General features: G+C 39.2%; 1 protein-coding gene across 1 annotated transcript in view; it reads right to left on the reverse strand.

Annotated features, from left to right (window-relative positions):
* Nucleotides 1-628: 628 nt before the first annotated feature.
* Nucleotides 629-16,483, reverse strand: part of Lhfpl1 (LHFPL tetraspan subfamily member 1) — a 49,770-nt gene continuing 33,915 nt past the window's right edge. Inside the window, exon 4 of the mRNA XM_028876927.2 lies at nt 629-2,646. Within this exon, the coding sequence (XP_028732760.1) occupies nt 2,465-2,646 (182 nt within the window). The 3' untranslated portion in view covers nt 629-2,464. The remainder of the gene's footprint in view (nt 2,647-16,483) is intronic.

The following is a 16,483-nucleotide window of genomic DNA, read 5'->3' on the forward strand; positions in this document are numbered from 1 at the left end:
TAATAAACAACAAATAAATATACATGTTTAAGTTACTGTATTTTGTTTTGCAGAGTAATTTTTGTTATTTTTCTTTTATAAGGCAAGTTCTCGTGTATCTCAGGCTGGTCTTGAACTCACTATACAGCCAAGGCTGCCTTTGAATTTTCAGAATTATTTAGATTTGGAATGTCGGCATGGATTATATAAATTGCTCATTCTTAATCCCCAAGAGAAACATAGAATGGGAAATGAACTTATTTTTGAGGACAACAATTTTAAATTACTTTAGATTTGGAAGCATTTTGAAGTGGAAAGGCTCAATCTATATCTTTTGCTGTATTCATCCCCCTTTTCCATCCTTTGTTCCCAATTTATTCATTTTGCATCTCTATTATGTAAATATCTCTAGCCTTTCTCTATCCTCTTTCATTATTTGCTGTAGATCTTTGGATGAACACAAAGGCATTCGTGTGATTTCCTTTTCACTGGCCATCCTTTAGGTTACAATTCGAACTCATTACCTTGGGTTACACAGAATATTGCAACTGTTCTCTTACAGTGCCATGTTAGTCAGTTTGGTTTTTTCCTTTTTTTATTAAGAAATTTTTTGTTCATTCACAGATCCCCCTCCCTTCCCTCCTCCCGCTGTGCCCCCAGCCTTTTCCCCCATCAAATCCCCAGTCCCTCCAGTGAAAAGGTAAGGCTCCATGGGGAGTCAGCAGAGCCTGGTACATTCAGCTGAGGCAAGTCCAAGTGACAAAGAGTCCCTTCCTTATAGGGGCATCTTGTCAGTTCGTTTTGAAACTTGGTGTTCATCCTCACTCTGTCCAGGCTTTTGTTCCTGTGCACCTTTCCCTTTGATGATTAGCTCCCTCTCTTCATTTTTCAAACCCATCTTAGTCATCACTTTAAAAAAAAAAAGGCATCCCTATCATCCCTTAAGCCACCAACTTAGTTTTGTAATCCTTTAACCCCTCCCCCCACCTTAACTTTCCTAGCACTTAACACATCGACAATTATTTATTGACATGCTGGTACTCATTTTAGGCTGAGAAACTATTTTCATCATTGAAGCCTAGTGCTTGTCACAGAGTGTTGAATATTTAAGAAATGTTTCCTAAATGAATGATTAAATGAATTAATTATGAATGACTATGAATGGAGTATATGTTTGAATTCAGTTACATGCATGAGGCAAACATAAGAACTCAGACTCTTTATGGTATGGTCTACAATTAATCAAGCCAGCTTTGTTAGGTTTTCCCTCTAGGAGGACCAAATCGATGGTGGAATGTTTAGGAGTAAAAACAGATGAGCTGGCCTTTTGAATTACAATCCCTCCCTTGTCCCTAAAGCTGGAGTTATGGAATAATAACACTGGCCTTAATGAGCTGAGGGAAGGGGTGAGACTAATTTCCCCCAGGGAGACACCAAATTCTCCATCATCCATCAGCCTTGATCACAGATGGGCTAGAAGCCAGGCCTAAAAATACTTCAGCCCTAGGTGACATCATGGCTGTATTCTTTCATATCTAACTCATTCCAGATGGAAGCAAGATGATTTGAAGAACAGTCATTAAAGCAGACAGAGAAACTTTTATCACACTACAGATGATCACTGGGACAAATGTCATTGCAGACTTCCTAGTCACATAATAAACTCTGGTAAAAATTTTCAAGGAGAATACAGCGAAAACATCCTTGTCATCATCACTGAGACTGCATGTTTATTGAACACCTCACTAATGTTAGCCTTGACTCAAAATAGTCAATGAACAACATTTCTATATCTAGAAGGGATTAGGGAACACTTTGCCATTATATTTTGATACCAATTGCCCAGAAAGAGTAGAAAAATCTATAAATATTCTAAAGCATAATGTGAAAGGTGCCCAGACTATATGCAAGCAAGTATGATTAATGTTTTCCCCTCTGAAGTTACCCTTCCACCAAGCTTTCCCATGCATGAGGAGAGAGAAAAACAGGACAAAGTAGAGGCCTGAGAAAGTAACAAAAGTTTTGCATAGTGATACTCGAGATATGTTTGTGGGTAACAACAAATATTGCAGGGAGAACCATGCAAATGAATGGATGGGAACCAGCTTAGTCCATCTTCTAGTGCCTCCCTGTACAACTGCTCCTGAACAGTATCTAAGGTTTAAAGTAAGTAGGAAGGAAGTATTATAGAACTCTGAGGAGTTTCTTTTCAAGTAAGGATCTTGTTTTGCATAAATGGCCTCAATGGAACTTGTGTGGTCAGTGGAAACTCTTGTCAAATGAGTGAGAGAAACATTGTGCTAGATTGTATAGATTAGCATGTACTTAAGAGTTCTATGGGAATGTGAAAATGAATGGCAAGTGGTTCCAAAGCATGCAAGCACTAAGCTACACTACTAGTAGGTAGCTGCCTTGGCTTAGTACCTCTTTCCAGGGCTTGTTTCCCTCCCCTTCCCACCCTGTTCAGTAAATCTTCTTTCAAAGCTTAAGGTTTGAGGCAGTTATCAAGCTCCATGGCATAAGAATTGGTATTCCTCATGATGCTCTCCACCAACATGACTGGCTTGGGATTTCTTCCAGCAAAGCAAGAGAGCCAGGTACAGATCAACATGGCTGCAGCGGCTCCGCCCCCAGCACAGTAATAGGCCCAGCCAAGTCTACAGGTTCCTGTGGAAACAGGGAAAGAGGCATAAACATTTACTTGTCTTCTTATAGATATCCTTTTGGGTAATAAAGTGTAAACATAATCTCTGAAAGTATATTTTTAATTAAAATATAATCACACAATTTCCGTCTATTACCTACTACCTTTCCTTTCTCCCAAGCTCTACTCACCCCCTTCTTCCTGGCCTCTTCCCTAATTTCTACTGATGTGTGTGTGTGTGTGTGTGTGTGTGTGTGTGTGTGTGTGTGTGTGTGTGTTTGTGTGAATGTGTGTGTGCGTGTGTGTATGTGTGTGTGTAAGTGTGTGTGTGTAAGTGTGTGTGTGTTTGTGTGAGTGAGTGTGTGTGTGTGTGTGTGTGTGTGTGTGTGTGTGTGGTTAAAGGAAGGACAGAAAATAGTGATGTAAACGAAGTTTTCTGTTTCCTCCTTTGTTGTTTGCTGGTCCATGATTTAGCAAGACCTTATAAAACTATATTTCTTATTAGAGTAGGAAGCTGGGACTGGTGCAGGTGGTGACATTGTAGCAACACTGATTGCAGTGATGACAGGAGAAAGCGAATAGGATATCAAACATTATACTAAGTTTTTTTTACACATATACCTCATTGATCATCACAGCAGTCATTACCCAGATACTCTTGTTATAAATGATGTGGCAGACAAGGCGCATGCTGAACACTTACAGTAGTAGAGAGTTGGACTATGGACCATGCCTAATGATGTTTCACAAGCACTACATTTTTAACCAAAGAGATATATTACCATACATATGCTTCTCTAAAAGATCCTCGTCCTGAATCATTAGGTGATGAGGCAGACAAAATCAAGTTCCTTCCTTCTTATCATATGTCTCTATTTTAACTTAACCTTTTAGTACTTATTGGAAAGTATACATTGTAATCAAAGTTAAGTTTAAAATGGAGTAGTTTCCATTTGAAAGATAAGAAAAAATGTCACATGTTTAAACACATCCACCCCACCTCCTGCCATTTTATAAAAGTAGGTCACCTTGTTTGACAGATCTATGCTTTTAAGAAAGAGCTATTATTTAATGAGTTATTAGAATGACTAACTGATAAAAATAAAGCGCTTGAGCAAGTAGGACTCTAGAAATGGTATGGTCCTGAGGAGAGAAATAGGCAGTGATCTTTCTGTATCCTACAGTCTTGGCAGAAAGCCAGTATGACTACATCAAGTCAAAGATGCAAATATTGATATTTATAACAACTTGTATTTTCAAGTCTACATTTGAACAAATACCAATTATTTTTATTCCCATGGTACCCAGTAAACCTTAAGTTTCACATCAAAATTGCTGATGTGTCAGGGAAAGAGTTTCAGATGGGTTCAAGTTATGATGCTTTGCTTTTCCATTCATGCCTTCTAGTTTTTACCAAATGGCTCACCTCAATAGCCTTTACGTTACCAAGTCATTACTTGTACTGGCTGATTTTCTGTCAACTTGCCACAAGCTAGAGTCATTAGAGAGGAAGGAGAGTCAGCTGATAAAATAACTCCATGAGATCCAGCTGTAAGACATTTTCTCAATTAGTGATCAATGGCAGAGGGCCCAGCCCTTGGTGGGTGGTGCCATCCCTGGGCTGGTGGCCCTGGGTTCTATAAGAAAGCAGTCTGAGCAAACCAAGTAAGCAGCCCCTCCATGGCCTCTGCATCATCTCCTGCCCTGTTTGAGTTCCTGTTCTGACTTCCTTCTATGATGAACAGTGGTACAGAAATATAAACCAAATAAACCCTTTCTTCCCCAAATTGCTTTTTGGTCATGATGTTCAATCCTAGCAATAGAAACCCTAACTAAGACATTGCTCATACCACCTTAAAATGCCACCTTCTGTCCTCTTGTTCACTGATTCATATCTTACACAGAATACTGTTCAGGACTTGCCACCTACTAGAAGGCTTTTATTCATTGCAGTAGGCCCAAGTTATTCCAACCAATAAAGATCTATGAATCCATCTGAGCATCTCATACATGACTACTTCTATTGGAGAAAATATTGGGAGGAAACTTTGCGTTTCACATTGTTTGCAATCGTCCAGTTCCTCCCTTCATAGTAAAGGGGTCTTTGATCCTTTTTTTGCTGATGATTCCAGTGTTGTTACCATAGTGAGTATAATTCTGCTATGTCAGATCTACTCTAACAGTGTTTTGAAGCTGGATGCACTTTCACTTTCACACATCAACACAAAACATGATCATCTAAATTTTCCAGGGATGTTGAAAACTCAAAGTAATATTCCATTGATGTCTTGAAAGTCCCATGGCCCTTTTACTATAAAGTCTGTGCACATTGTGTTCCATCTGCCTAAAATGCTTCCTTCATGTGTATCTATATGTATACATACACTTCCCATCACATTCTCTGTTTGGTCAGCGTTCTGTAATTCATAAGATCTCATTAATTACTTCCTACAAATTTTTCTGACCTACCTAACTAAAATTCCCCCACAAGAGGGTATCATACTACCACCATTCCTTTCTTTTGTTCTTGAATAGCCATTCCCTTATCTCCTATCCTGACATGTGCCTAATGTCAGTCATTCCAAGGGGTAGTACCTTGCCTATAGACCTAGGGAGTCATGGAACTCTTCCTAAACTACTGTGGCCCAAACCAAAATAATAATGAAAGTCAGATTACTAATGCAATCAAAGAGATGAGAAAGGATTTTTAAACACTTTTTTAAACTGCTATTTTAAATTAGCTATGGTGGTTTGAATGACATGGCCCCCATATGCTCATAGATTTGAATGTTTGGTCTGCAGTGGAACTGTTTGAGAAGGATTAGGAAGTGTGAGCTTGTTGGAGGATGTTTATCACTGGGAATTAGGCTTTGAGGTTTCAAAAGCCAGTGTCATTTTCAATTAACTCCCATGACTAATACCTGAGGATCAGGTGCAAGTTTTCAGCTACTGCTCCAGCACCATGCGTGCATGGCTATGCCCATGCTTCTCACTGTAATGGTCATGGACTCTAACCCTCTGGGATCATGAGCCCTCCCCCATATTAAATACTTTCTTTCATAAGTTATTTCATAACTAAGACACTAGCATACAAAATAATTGGCTTTATTATGCATTATGATATTTTCATACACATGTATCATTAATCTTTGCTCTAATTTGTGCACATGCCCCACTACCCTCCACAATGCTCCATGCCTTGACAGGGCATAGTTTTGATAGAGATGCCTCCTTAGAGAAAAGAATGCACCTATCTCTAAAGTGGCTTCAGCATGAAAAAACAATGGTGGAGTGTGGATATGGCAGTCTACTTGAAGTCATCTGCCAATATCTCTTTCTTATTTCTTACCTTATTTTTCCATATATATGTAGATGTAACCAATCGTCTTATTAAAATAAGAAACACAGAGCCAATGTAAAAGAGAAAGCCGAGAGGTCAGAGCTCAGAGATAAAATCTTACCTCCTGCAGTGCTCCTAGCTTCCCCAAGAGAGAGAGCTTCTTCCTGTTTGTCTGTCTTTAAATAGCCTTTCTGTTCTGCCTTCTCATTGGTTGTAAACCCAACCACATGAATGCCTTGTCACTGCCTGTAAGTACCGCCCTCCAGGTCTTAAAGGCATATGTCTCCAATACTGGCTGTATCCCTGAACACACAAAAATCTACCTAGCTCTTCTAACCACCACGCTCTTGCTATGGCTCTAATAGCTCTGACCCCAGGGCAACTTTATTTATTAACATAAAATTAAAATCACATTTCAGTACAAATAAATTATCACCATATTTCCCCTTTTCTATTTTAATAAAAAGAAAAAAGGCAAAAGGTTATAACTAACAAAAGAAAAACTATATACAAAAGTACAATAGCTATATACAATATATACAAGTAACAAATACCTAAACGATGTCTAGTCCATTTGTATTTGACAAATCAGAGAAAATAATTCCCTTATCTATCCTATTTTAGTAAGTCCAAAATGTATCTAATTCACTTTCTATCCTAATTAATCTTCAACTATAACTAACTAATCTTCAACTCCCTCAGAGACCCAAGAAGGAAATAATATTAGCTAACAAAAATAAAAACAGGAAGTGCACAAAAGCAACTTCCAAAAATTTTGTGAGTTGACAGAAACAGCCAGCTGCCTGGACAGTCACCTGAGGTTTCTCCGCAGTGTTGGGGCATCATCTTCAGCCTATAGGCTTATCGTATCTGACAGACTCATTTGTGAAGTAGGTTGTACACAAGGTCAACAGTTCAACCTCACATTGGGTGAGAGCAGTCCATGTACCAGAAACACCTGAATTCCACTAGTGTCATGTCATGATTCAGGATTTTAAATTCTGGAAATCGTTGATTTACAGATTGGCTCTGTGTTTCTTATTTTAATAAGACGATTGGTTACATCTACATATATATGAGATGGGGATTTTTTTCCCAATTCATTCATACATTCCAAACACATGCTTTTGAAATTCAGGGAAATCTGAAGCTGGGCAAACCTTCTTTGGCTAGCATAATATTATATATATATATATATATATATATATATATATATATATATATATATATTGTTCTAACCATTTTTCCAGACTGGAATATAAGGCTTAGAAATAAACATAAGGCTTAGGAATTGTCTCAAGTGCAGAGAGGCAGAGTCAGGAATTTAGACCAAATCTCTAATACTCAGTCTCATATTATGCTCCCTTATGGTTTTCTTAGCCTTGTTCTTAATCTATCACAAGGTTACCTCTTATGGCTTGATCAGCTCTAAATAGGAGACCCTAGAATTAATGAACCTCTCTTCTAGCGTCTCAAATTAAAATCTGCTAACATTGCAGAAAAGGCAGGAGCCATTGGTGAGATGACATCCCTGAGGTGTACCCATTGCTAAGCAACTTCATGCCCCTCAGCATTTCCTTATCTAGTATAGAAAGGGCATCACACTTCTGTCTCTTCACTCTCCCATCAGGTCATCCCCTCATTAGAGCAGCAGGAATATTTTTATTAGGTACATGCACTCTGGGACCAGAAAAAGACTTGTTTCTGTAGATGAAAAGAATATATGCATAACATGGCCTTACTCCAAAGCCCTAATCAGGAAGCAAATGGACAGTGTGAGCAGCTATACAGGGCAAATATATGTTAATAAAGGCCTCAATAAGCCTTTCAAAAGGAAGAACCAGTTACCACTGGGTGGTAAGCCAATGCCAAGGTCCTCCTATAGCCATCCCAAGTGCATTCTGAATTTCCTCTCACAAACACTCTAGTTAAGCCACTGAGTAATACTGAAGTCTCAGCCTTCTGCTGTACAGGAAGCTAAAGAGAAACAAAATAAATAGATCTTTCATACCATACATGTTATCTGCTTGAGTGAACAGGGCAGCTGCATATCTGGTACTGCCAAAAGGAAACGAGCAAAAATATATATTTTTAGAACCATTGTTCCATTTTAATAATCACTGTCAGGCACTCCAACAAGTGCTTGGACAATGATAGAAGAGTCTGACATGGAAAGATGGAGAAACAGGGAGCAATACCAATGGGATGCCACTCTTCACTTCTAACCACTTTTAAGGAAGTCCACTAGACTATCAACTCTAAACCCTATTATTAGATGTACTGTTGATACTCCTGTTCTGCTAGCGACTACTTATCTAATAGCAACTATGTATCAACTTTTTAAAGACATGGTCTCTCTCTTTGCTGCCTGGACTGGTTTCAAACCCTTTATATAGACCAGTCTTGCCTCAAACTTGTAATCATCTTCATCTATCACCCAAGTGCTGGATTGTAGGCATATACCATCAGTCCTAGACAGCAGCCAATATGTTGAATACTACAATTTCACTTGATATTCACAGTTATCATGCTTATGTCTGTTCAAGTGAGTTTCAGGAAGTCAAATGACTTGGCCAACTTCAAAATCTCAGAGGTAAGGTGTCAAGACCAGGCTTGATTTAAAGTTCAATAGATGCCTTTCATTTATAGCAGGAGAAAAAAGTTAGGAGATACAAATTATTGTGATCTAAATTGTATGGAAAGAAGCAATCAATCATGTCACTTTCTGGGCTCCAGTACCCCATCCCTTGTGGTGTGTGTGTGGGGGGCATGTATGTAGGCACAAAAGTGATCATGGAGGCCAGAAGTCAACATAGGTGTATTCCTCAATCACTTGCCATTGAACCTGGAGTTTGTCAGTTTGGAAAGATTTAGAGATCCTTCTGTTTCTATCTCCTCCATCTAGTGGGAAGTAGGCACTTCAGGCAGAGAGAACAAAGTTACATGAATGAGAAGGAATACAATGTGTTTAGAAGTAGTTTACCATTCAGACATAGGGTAAAATTGCAAATAACATATAGCTATGGATTACAACTGTAATATCGCTCACTGGCTTGGGTATGTGTGTTCCCCAAAATTATGGTGCTATTTTGAAGGATGTAGAGTCCTCAGAAGGTAAGATATGGCTGGCAAATTCCACTACCATCCATAGTGGAATTTTGGAGGCTAGCATACCTAGTTTCTGCCTGTTCTGCCTGATTTCTAGGTCTTGGCAACAGCTGTCATAGGCATAGCAACTCTACTTTCCCAACATGATGGACTGAATCTGTGAGCCAAAGTCAGTATTTATCCCCTTAACTTATTTTTGTCACATGTCTTGGGTCCAGCAAGGCAAAAGTAACTAATATGATAAGCCAAATCTATATTAGGAAAGAAGCTAGCTCTGACCTTTCTCACAAGCAGTGTGGAACAATGGACTGGTTTTGTTGTTGTTGTTGGTGGTGGTGGTGTTTTTTGTTTTGTTTTGTTTTCTTTTGTTTTGTTTTGTTTTGTTTTTAACCAAAGGATGATTAGATAGAGCAAGCTTTCTCAATTATATTTTATATTTATATTTCAGGATGAAAAATTCTTTTGTTTAAAGAAGTGATATTCAGAGAATAGTTTTGCTAGTCACTGTACCTTTCTGGCATCTACCAACTAGTTGTACACAATAACTTTTTACTTCCCCCACTTCAGTTTCAAAAAGTAAATCTATATACACACACACACACACATATATATATATATATATTTAAGTATATAAGCATAAATATATTTACATATGTATTTGTAAATATATATGTGTACGTACGTACACATATATATTTACAAATATAAGTGAGGTAGAACAGTGTTCCTTCCCATTGAGATTCCTCATGTTCAAAGCATAGTTTGGGAACCTTAAAGCTATATGAAAAAGACTGAAAGTATGTGGCAACTTCAGAGAATAACCATTGACCTACAGTCAAGCACACTGTACATAAGCATCTAACAACACACAAAGCCATTCCCTATGAGAAAAATGGTCTAGCCAAGATATCAATGTTATCAAGACTGAAGAACCTTCATCTTGGCAAACAGCAGATGTTTATGATTTAAATTTTCTTCAAAAGGCATCTTGATAACTAAGGGATTAACCCAATAAGATGGGAAGTTCTCAGTTCTGAATAGCTATGCTTGGCTCCTTCTTGATTAGGAAGTAACTGCACAAGAAGGAATGCTAGAAAACATTAAGTTAAGAAATTTCTTAAGGTGTTGAGGGAAAAATACCAATTTCCTTGGAGTCAGGAGACTGTAGACTTAGGAAAATATCTTTTAAATCCACTGGGTCTAATCTCTCCATTAAGATGGGGAAAAGTAATTAAGTAGTTCTCTAAAGATAGGACACTGGAACCAGATCAGTTCTTAAAAATCTCTTGAGAAACAGTGATGCTTACTGTTCCTTGCCCTTGAATCAAATGTGCTGCCTCTGAACCTCTGTTCTAAACTTGTTCCAGGCCCGTGTCCTCAGAAAATAACCCTAATGGGTCAGCATCACACCTAGAGGTTTTCTGCACATCTGTACATGGGTGTCTGCAAAGAGGAAGCTTGGTTGGCAGAATAGGGGAAGAGAATAGGCTCTTACTGCAAATTAGCTTTATGCACAATTTCCGGATGAGCACTAAGATAAGTCTGTTCCTTTCTGTGTGCTCCTGCATCAGTTCTAACACCCTTTCTGAGTCATTCTATTCCAGTGTTGAATTTGCTGTGACAGAAACCCTCATAAAAGTTATTAAATCATCACTCAACAGTGGGCTTGACATTTAAATCAAGACATGTTGCTTTTATTCCAACTTGCAAATCAATTTGGATTGGAGTTTGAGACTGTTTCCTTTGATTCAGCATTAAGTTATCGCTGTCTGCTGTGAACCGGGGTGGGGGGGTGGGGGTGGGGGGTGGAGAAAAGGCAGTGATGCTACTTAAACTGTTCATCTTTTGTAAAGCTCCAATACTATGCTCTTTAGGAGAATGGTGCCTGACAGTGGCCAAGTTGTTATGAGCCCCTGGGAGTAGTTAGCCCCAAACTAATGCTTGTACTATGGATCAGCAGTGGGTATTGTGGATTAGCAGTAGGTATTATAGATTAGCAATGGGTACTGTGGATTAGCAGTGGGTATTGTAGATTAGCAATGGAAACTGTGGGTTAGCAATGGGTACTGTGGATTAGCAGTAGGTACTATAGATTAGCAGTGGGTACTGTAGTTTAGCAATAGATACTGTGGAATAACAGTCGGTATTATGGATTAGCAGCAGGTGGTATAGATTAGCAGTGGGTAATATGGATTAGCCATGGGTACTGTAGATTAACGGTGGGTATTGTGGAGTAATGGTGTGGGCATCAGACTTTGGAATCAGAACAGGATAGAGTCTGCGAGAAAGTCTGCTCCTTCAAGGGGCCATATTCAGAATGCTAGTTTAGATGTAAAAAAAAAAAAATTCTCAAGAACGTGCTCAAAGAATGATGTCCATAGAGGGAGAAGAGATGAGTGGTGATGGTGACAGACATACAAATCAAGCAGGGTAAGTCTGTCTTTTGAGTTTTCTGTGTCTTCTCTTGTAGAAAATTATCTGATGCTATTTCAAGTCCCTGAAAGTCTGGAGAAATAGCTACAGCATCAGGAATATTGTAAGCACTTAACAACAAACAGGTTGATTATAAATGCAATCTCTTTCTAAAGAAGAAAAGGGGACAGTATAGATATGATAGGATGAAAGGGTAGATTAATGAACCTACTTTTAAAGAGCAACAACTTGTTTAGAAATGTTTTGCATTGCTATGGATTATAGTTTATTGATACAAGTTTAAATTTAATTTTGTTATTATATATATATATATATATATATATATATATAATATATATACACTTCTACTCTTGTTTGAGGTATTGTGTTTATGTAACTCATTTAGATTGTAATGGATAATTAAAAAATACAGATTAATAATTAGTCTTCCATGATAATCAAACTTATAGTCATATTAAGTTTTCTAGGTATACATAGATATAATTCAATTAAGTAGGTAATCTTCAAAGACCTACAGAATATGGCATTTAAAATGCTTTAAAAATTTAGACTTTCTGGACAGTGAGACATGTCTGCTCCTGGCAGCACCAATTTACTTCAGAGAGGAGGATGGGCATCGAAGACACTCTATATGGAGTTTATCTTCTTCTTGGCAAAAATAGCCATTTGGGCAAGAAATTGTTCTTGCTTGGACTGCTTGACAAAATGATGTATTGACTGGACGTGCAGGACCCATAGGAAGGTGACCACTGAACTTTGCTTGGCAAAATGGTCCTTCAGGTTTCTGCTTTGCAGAGGAAACTGCCAGACATTCTACAGGACACAGAGAGAAGTGACTGAGAGACTCTAGGCCTGTGGGCTGAAGACAGATGCCCCAACTTTACAGAGAAACTTTGGATGACTGTCCAGGCAGCCAGCTCTCGCTGTCCTTCCAGATTTTTGAAAGTTGCTTATAATGCACTTCCTGTTTGCTTATGTAATATTATATCCTTCTGAGGTCTTTGATGTAGTTGAAAACTAGATAGTTATAATTTCCTTAGTTATGATGAGGGATAAGTTAGGTATGAAACCTTAGACTCACAAATACAGGATAGATAGGATATCTTTAATTTTGCCAAATACAAATATACTAGATATTATAACTATAATTCTTGCTTGATAATTGTTTTATCATATATAATTTTACTATGTTAAAGTTAAAACCTTCCTTTTTGAAAAAAGAAAAGAAAAGGGGAAGTGCTGTAGATGTGTTGCTCTGAATGGTTAATAAATAAAATGCTGATTGGCCAATAGCCAGGCAGGAAGTATAGGTGGGACAAGCAGAGAGGAGAATTCTAGGAAGAGAAAGACTGAGTCAGGAGTCACCAGCTAGACACAGAGGAAGCAAGATGTGAAGGCAGAACTGAGAAAAGGTACCAAGCCTTGTGGCTAAACATAAATAAGAATTATGGGTTAATTTAAGTGTAAGAGCTAGTCAGTAATAAGTCTGAGCTAATGGCTGAGCAGTTTTAATTAACATAAGTTTCTGAGTGATTATTTTATAAGCAGCTGTGGGGTCCTTGGTGCCGGGTGAGCACAGGAAAACCTTAGCTTACAAATATTTTACAAACTGACAAGGGCTATGAGATAGATGAAACTTTCAGGTAGATAAAAGTTTGACTTGATGTGTTACTAAGCGTAGAGCTCTGAGCAGGACTACTATATAGGGAAGCCCATGATTGTGAGCAAACCTCAGTGGTAAGGTATCCTGGATATCACTGTGGTCTGGGAGAGACTGGCAGGAAGGATAACATTGTAATGGAGATTGGAAACCCAGAATAGGACAAAAAGGCACAAAGCTGTTTGGAGAATGTAAATAATTCAGGAATGTAAGGAGCAATTTGTGTTTCTGTACAGAGGAAATCCATCTTAGTGTGGTGACAAATACCTTTAATCCCAGCAGTGGGCTAGCAGAGGTGGACAGATCTCTCTGAGTTCAAGGCTAAGGCTGGTCTACACAGTGAAGTGAGTTCCACGCCAGCCAAAGCTACATAGTAAGACCTTATCTCAAAAATCAAAACAAAATAAAACAAAACAAAAAACTGAAATCCAGATTGTAAGGATTCTTGGCATCAGAGGAATGAGGAAATGTTTCAGGTAGATGGCAGAGAGTAAAATTGACATCTATTTTTCCCAAAGGACTGGAAAATGGATGAGGTTGTGTTTTAACTTGAGATGAATGAAAAAGTGGAAGAAAGTATAAAATAAAAATTTACATATCTTCTTCACCCTTATCTCCAGTATAAAGCAAGGAGACAGATGAACAGAGAATTTTGTCAGCCAACTCAGGTAGCTTTAACAGTGTTCCCCATGTCAACTAGCCAAGCTAGTGGAAACACATGAACTGTGAACCAATAGCTGAGGAGCCCCCACGATACTGGACTAGGCCCTCTAGATAAGTGAGACAGTTGTTTAGCTTGAACTGTTTAGGAGGCTGCCAGGCAGTAGGAGCGGGACCTGTCCCTAGTGCAGGAGCCAGCTTTTTGGAACCTAGTGCCTATGCTAAGACACTTTGCTCAGCCTTGGTGCAGAGAGGAGGTGCTTGGACCTGCCTCAACTGAATGCACCAGGCTCTGCTGACTCCCCAGGAAAGACCTTGCCTTGGAAGAGGTGGGGATGGGGGGTGGGTTTGGAGGAAAGGCTGGGGGGTGGGAGTAGAGAGGACAGGGGAATCCATGGTTGATATGTAAAATGAATAGAAAAATCTCTTAATAAAAAAATAAAAAAGAAAACAAACAAAAAAACAATGGTCCCCATGTCAAACTAGGCTGTTGATATTGACACCAAGGGAAAGACTCCCTACAAAGAGACACCCATAGAAATCAGTGAAGTAGAAAGTGAGGATAAGGATTTGGAAGGGATCAAAGAATAGAAAGAAAAGAAAGAGGGCAAATGAGGCAAATCAAAGAGAGTGAGAACACCATGACCATGGTACATGAGCACAAAGAAGGGAGAACTGAGCCCTGTATCAGACTTCTCCCTGTTGAGGACATTCTTTTTCCAAAGCAAATTCAACTCAGGAAAGCTAACTGCTCCTCCCATCTCTGTGGCCCACCTACATTTATGATACTTGGTCACAACCTCTCTTCCAAGCTGCTGTTTGGTGTGTAAGGTGGGGATGAGGAAAACAAAGGTTTGTCATTTTCTAATGTGGTATACTTGTGCCTCACGGGCCTGGCTCTTCTGGCTACAGAAGCAGGGGTTTTGGAAGAAGCCGGTGTTCTCATTTGCCCCATTGATGACTTTAGATTTTAGACTTTCAGGGTTTCTATAGGAAGCAACACAAGGAGATTTTCAATGGAGCAAAAGCTAAATGAGCAGAGAACTTTCTCCACTAGGTTTGAGCAAACACAAATGAATGATCTTCAAAGAGAAAGCAAAGTCAACGACTTCAAGAACAACTGCCAAACAAATACCTCTCCCCCCACAGCCCCCAGTGAGAAGACAGCCAAGGCTAGGAAAACATCTCTTTACTCACACTCCAAGCTGGGTATGCATGTCACCAGCAGCCCAGATTGGAGGCCCAGAACCCATTGAATATTCCAGAATTCTGCCAAGCTCCCTTGGCAGAGAGGAAAAAAAGAAATTTTCAGTTGTTTAGGTAAGCACATTATTGCTGATAGTACTAACTTTCACCCAATCAGATCTGCTAAGGATTAAGACATTCCGGGCTCACTAACTCATCTTGGTCCAACCCAATGCTCTGAAGGGAAGAAAAGACCAGACTTGTGGCACTTACAAAAAAGACAAATCTTCATGATGAAAGAAATGTCCTCATTTGTCTGATTTTTCTCTCCCAGACACACATTTCAGCCAAGGAAATTGATTCCTATTGAAATCTCCCAGGCCAACCTGCGTTTCCTTTTATTTGATTTCTCATATAGTTATCAGTTTTAGCGGTCTCTGCTCATCTTTTTCTTTAGTGGGGAGAAGTATGCCTCAGACCAATTTAAACTGTATTTCTCTACCTTTCTTCAGACTGACCCCCACTCCCTGCCCCTTAAAAATTGCCCATATCATCCTGTTGCCCTTTGTACAGCTCATTAATTCTACCTAAAACAGCTTCCTAGAATAGCTTTGAACATCCTCCCTAAGGAGAGAAGTCAAAAACCAGCTAAGCAAATATTGGACTGCTTTCATTCAGCATGAGTTCTCTAGGACACTTAGCTTCTAAGCAATTGGTCCCTTTCCTCTCATATCTGCTCAATAGCCCTCTGCTTGCATCCACTTGAACTTTCTCAGCACAAGCCAGTAACTGAAACAGAAGTCATTAATATTGGTCAAATACTTCGACATGCCAGATACTGTGGTAAGATCTTTAAACAAGTTGTTCTCACATAGGTAAGATCAAAACCAGTGAGTACTGTGAGGAAATGTTCTACTTGCCATATTTGGCAAGTGCTGTGATGCAGAGTCATACAAGGATGCAGATGGGGGAATGAATCCAGTTTAAAGGGGACAAGGAGATTTTGAAGTAAATTAAGAAGCTAGCAAGGCCAGGAAGGGAAAAGAGACTTTTTTTTTTTTTTTTTGGTTTTTTCGAGACAGGGTTTCTCTGTGTAGCTTTGCACCTTTCCTGGAGCTCACTTGGTAGCCCAGGCTGGCCTCAAACTCACAGAGATTCGCCTGGCTCTGCCTCCCGAGTGCTGGGATTAAAGGCGTGCGCCACCACGCCCGGCTGAAAAGAGACATTCTTATGAAACCAAGTGACAGCTACAAAATTGCAGCAGTGGGAAGGAACTGGTGTTTTCAGGCTAGCTAGGCAAGAGGAGATAGTGTGAATGGAAATCCTGGCTGTGGTCCAGGCAGGCCTTGTTGTGGAGTCTGGACTCCATCCTGAAAGTGATGTGGAAGGGACAGTTGGTGAAGAAGGAGAATGGCATTAGACTCACATTGCATCAATGTCACTTGAGAGCAATCTTTAGGAATCTGAAGACATA

The sequence above is a fragment of the Peromyscus leucopus genome, chromosome X (assembly GCF_004664715.2).
Source record: "Peromyscus leucopus breed LL Stock chromosome X, UCI_PerLeu_2.1, whole genome shotgun sequence".
NCBI classification, from domain to species: domain Eukaryota; kingdom Metazoa; phylum Chordata; class Mammalia; order Rodentia; family Cricetidae; genus Peromyscus; species Peromyscus leucopus.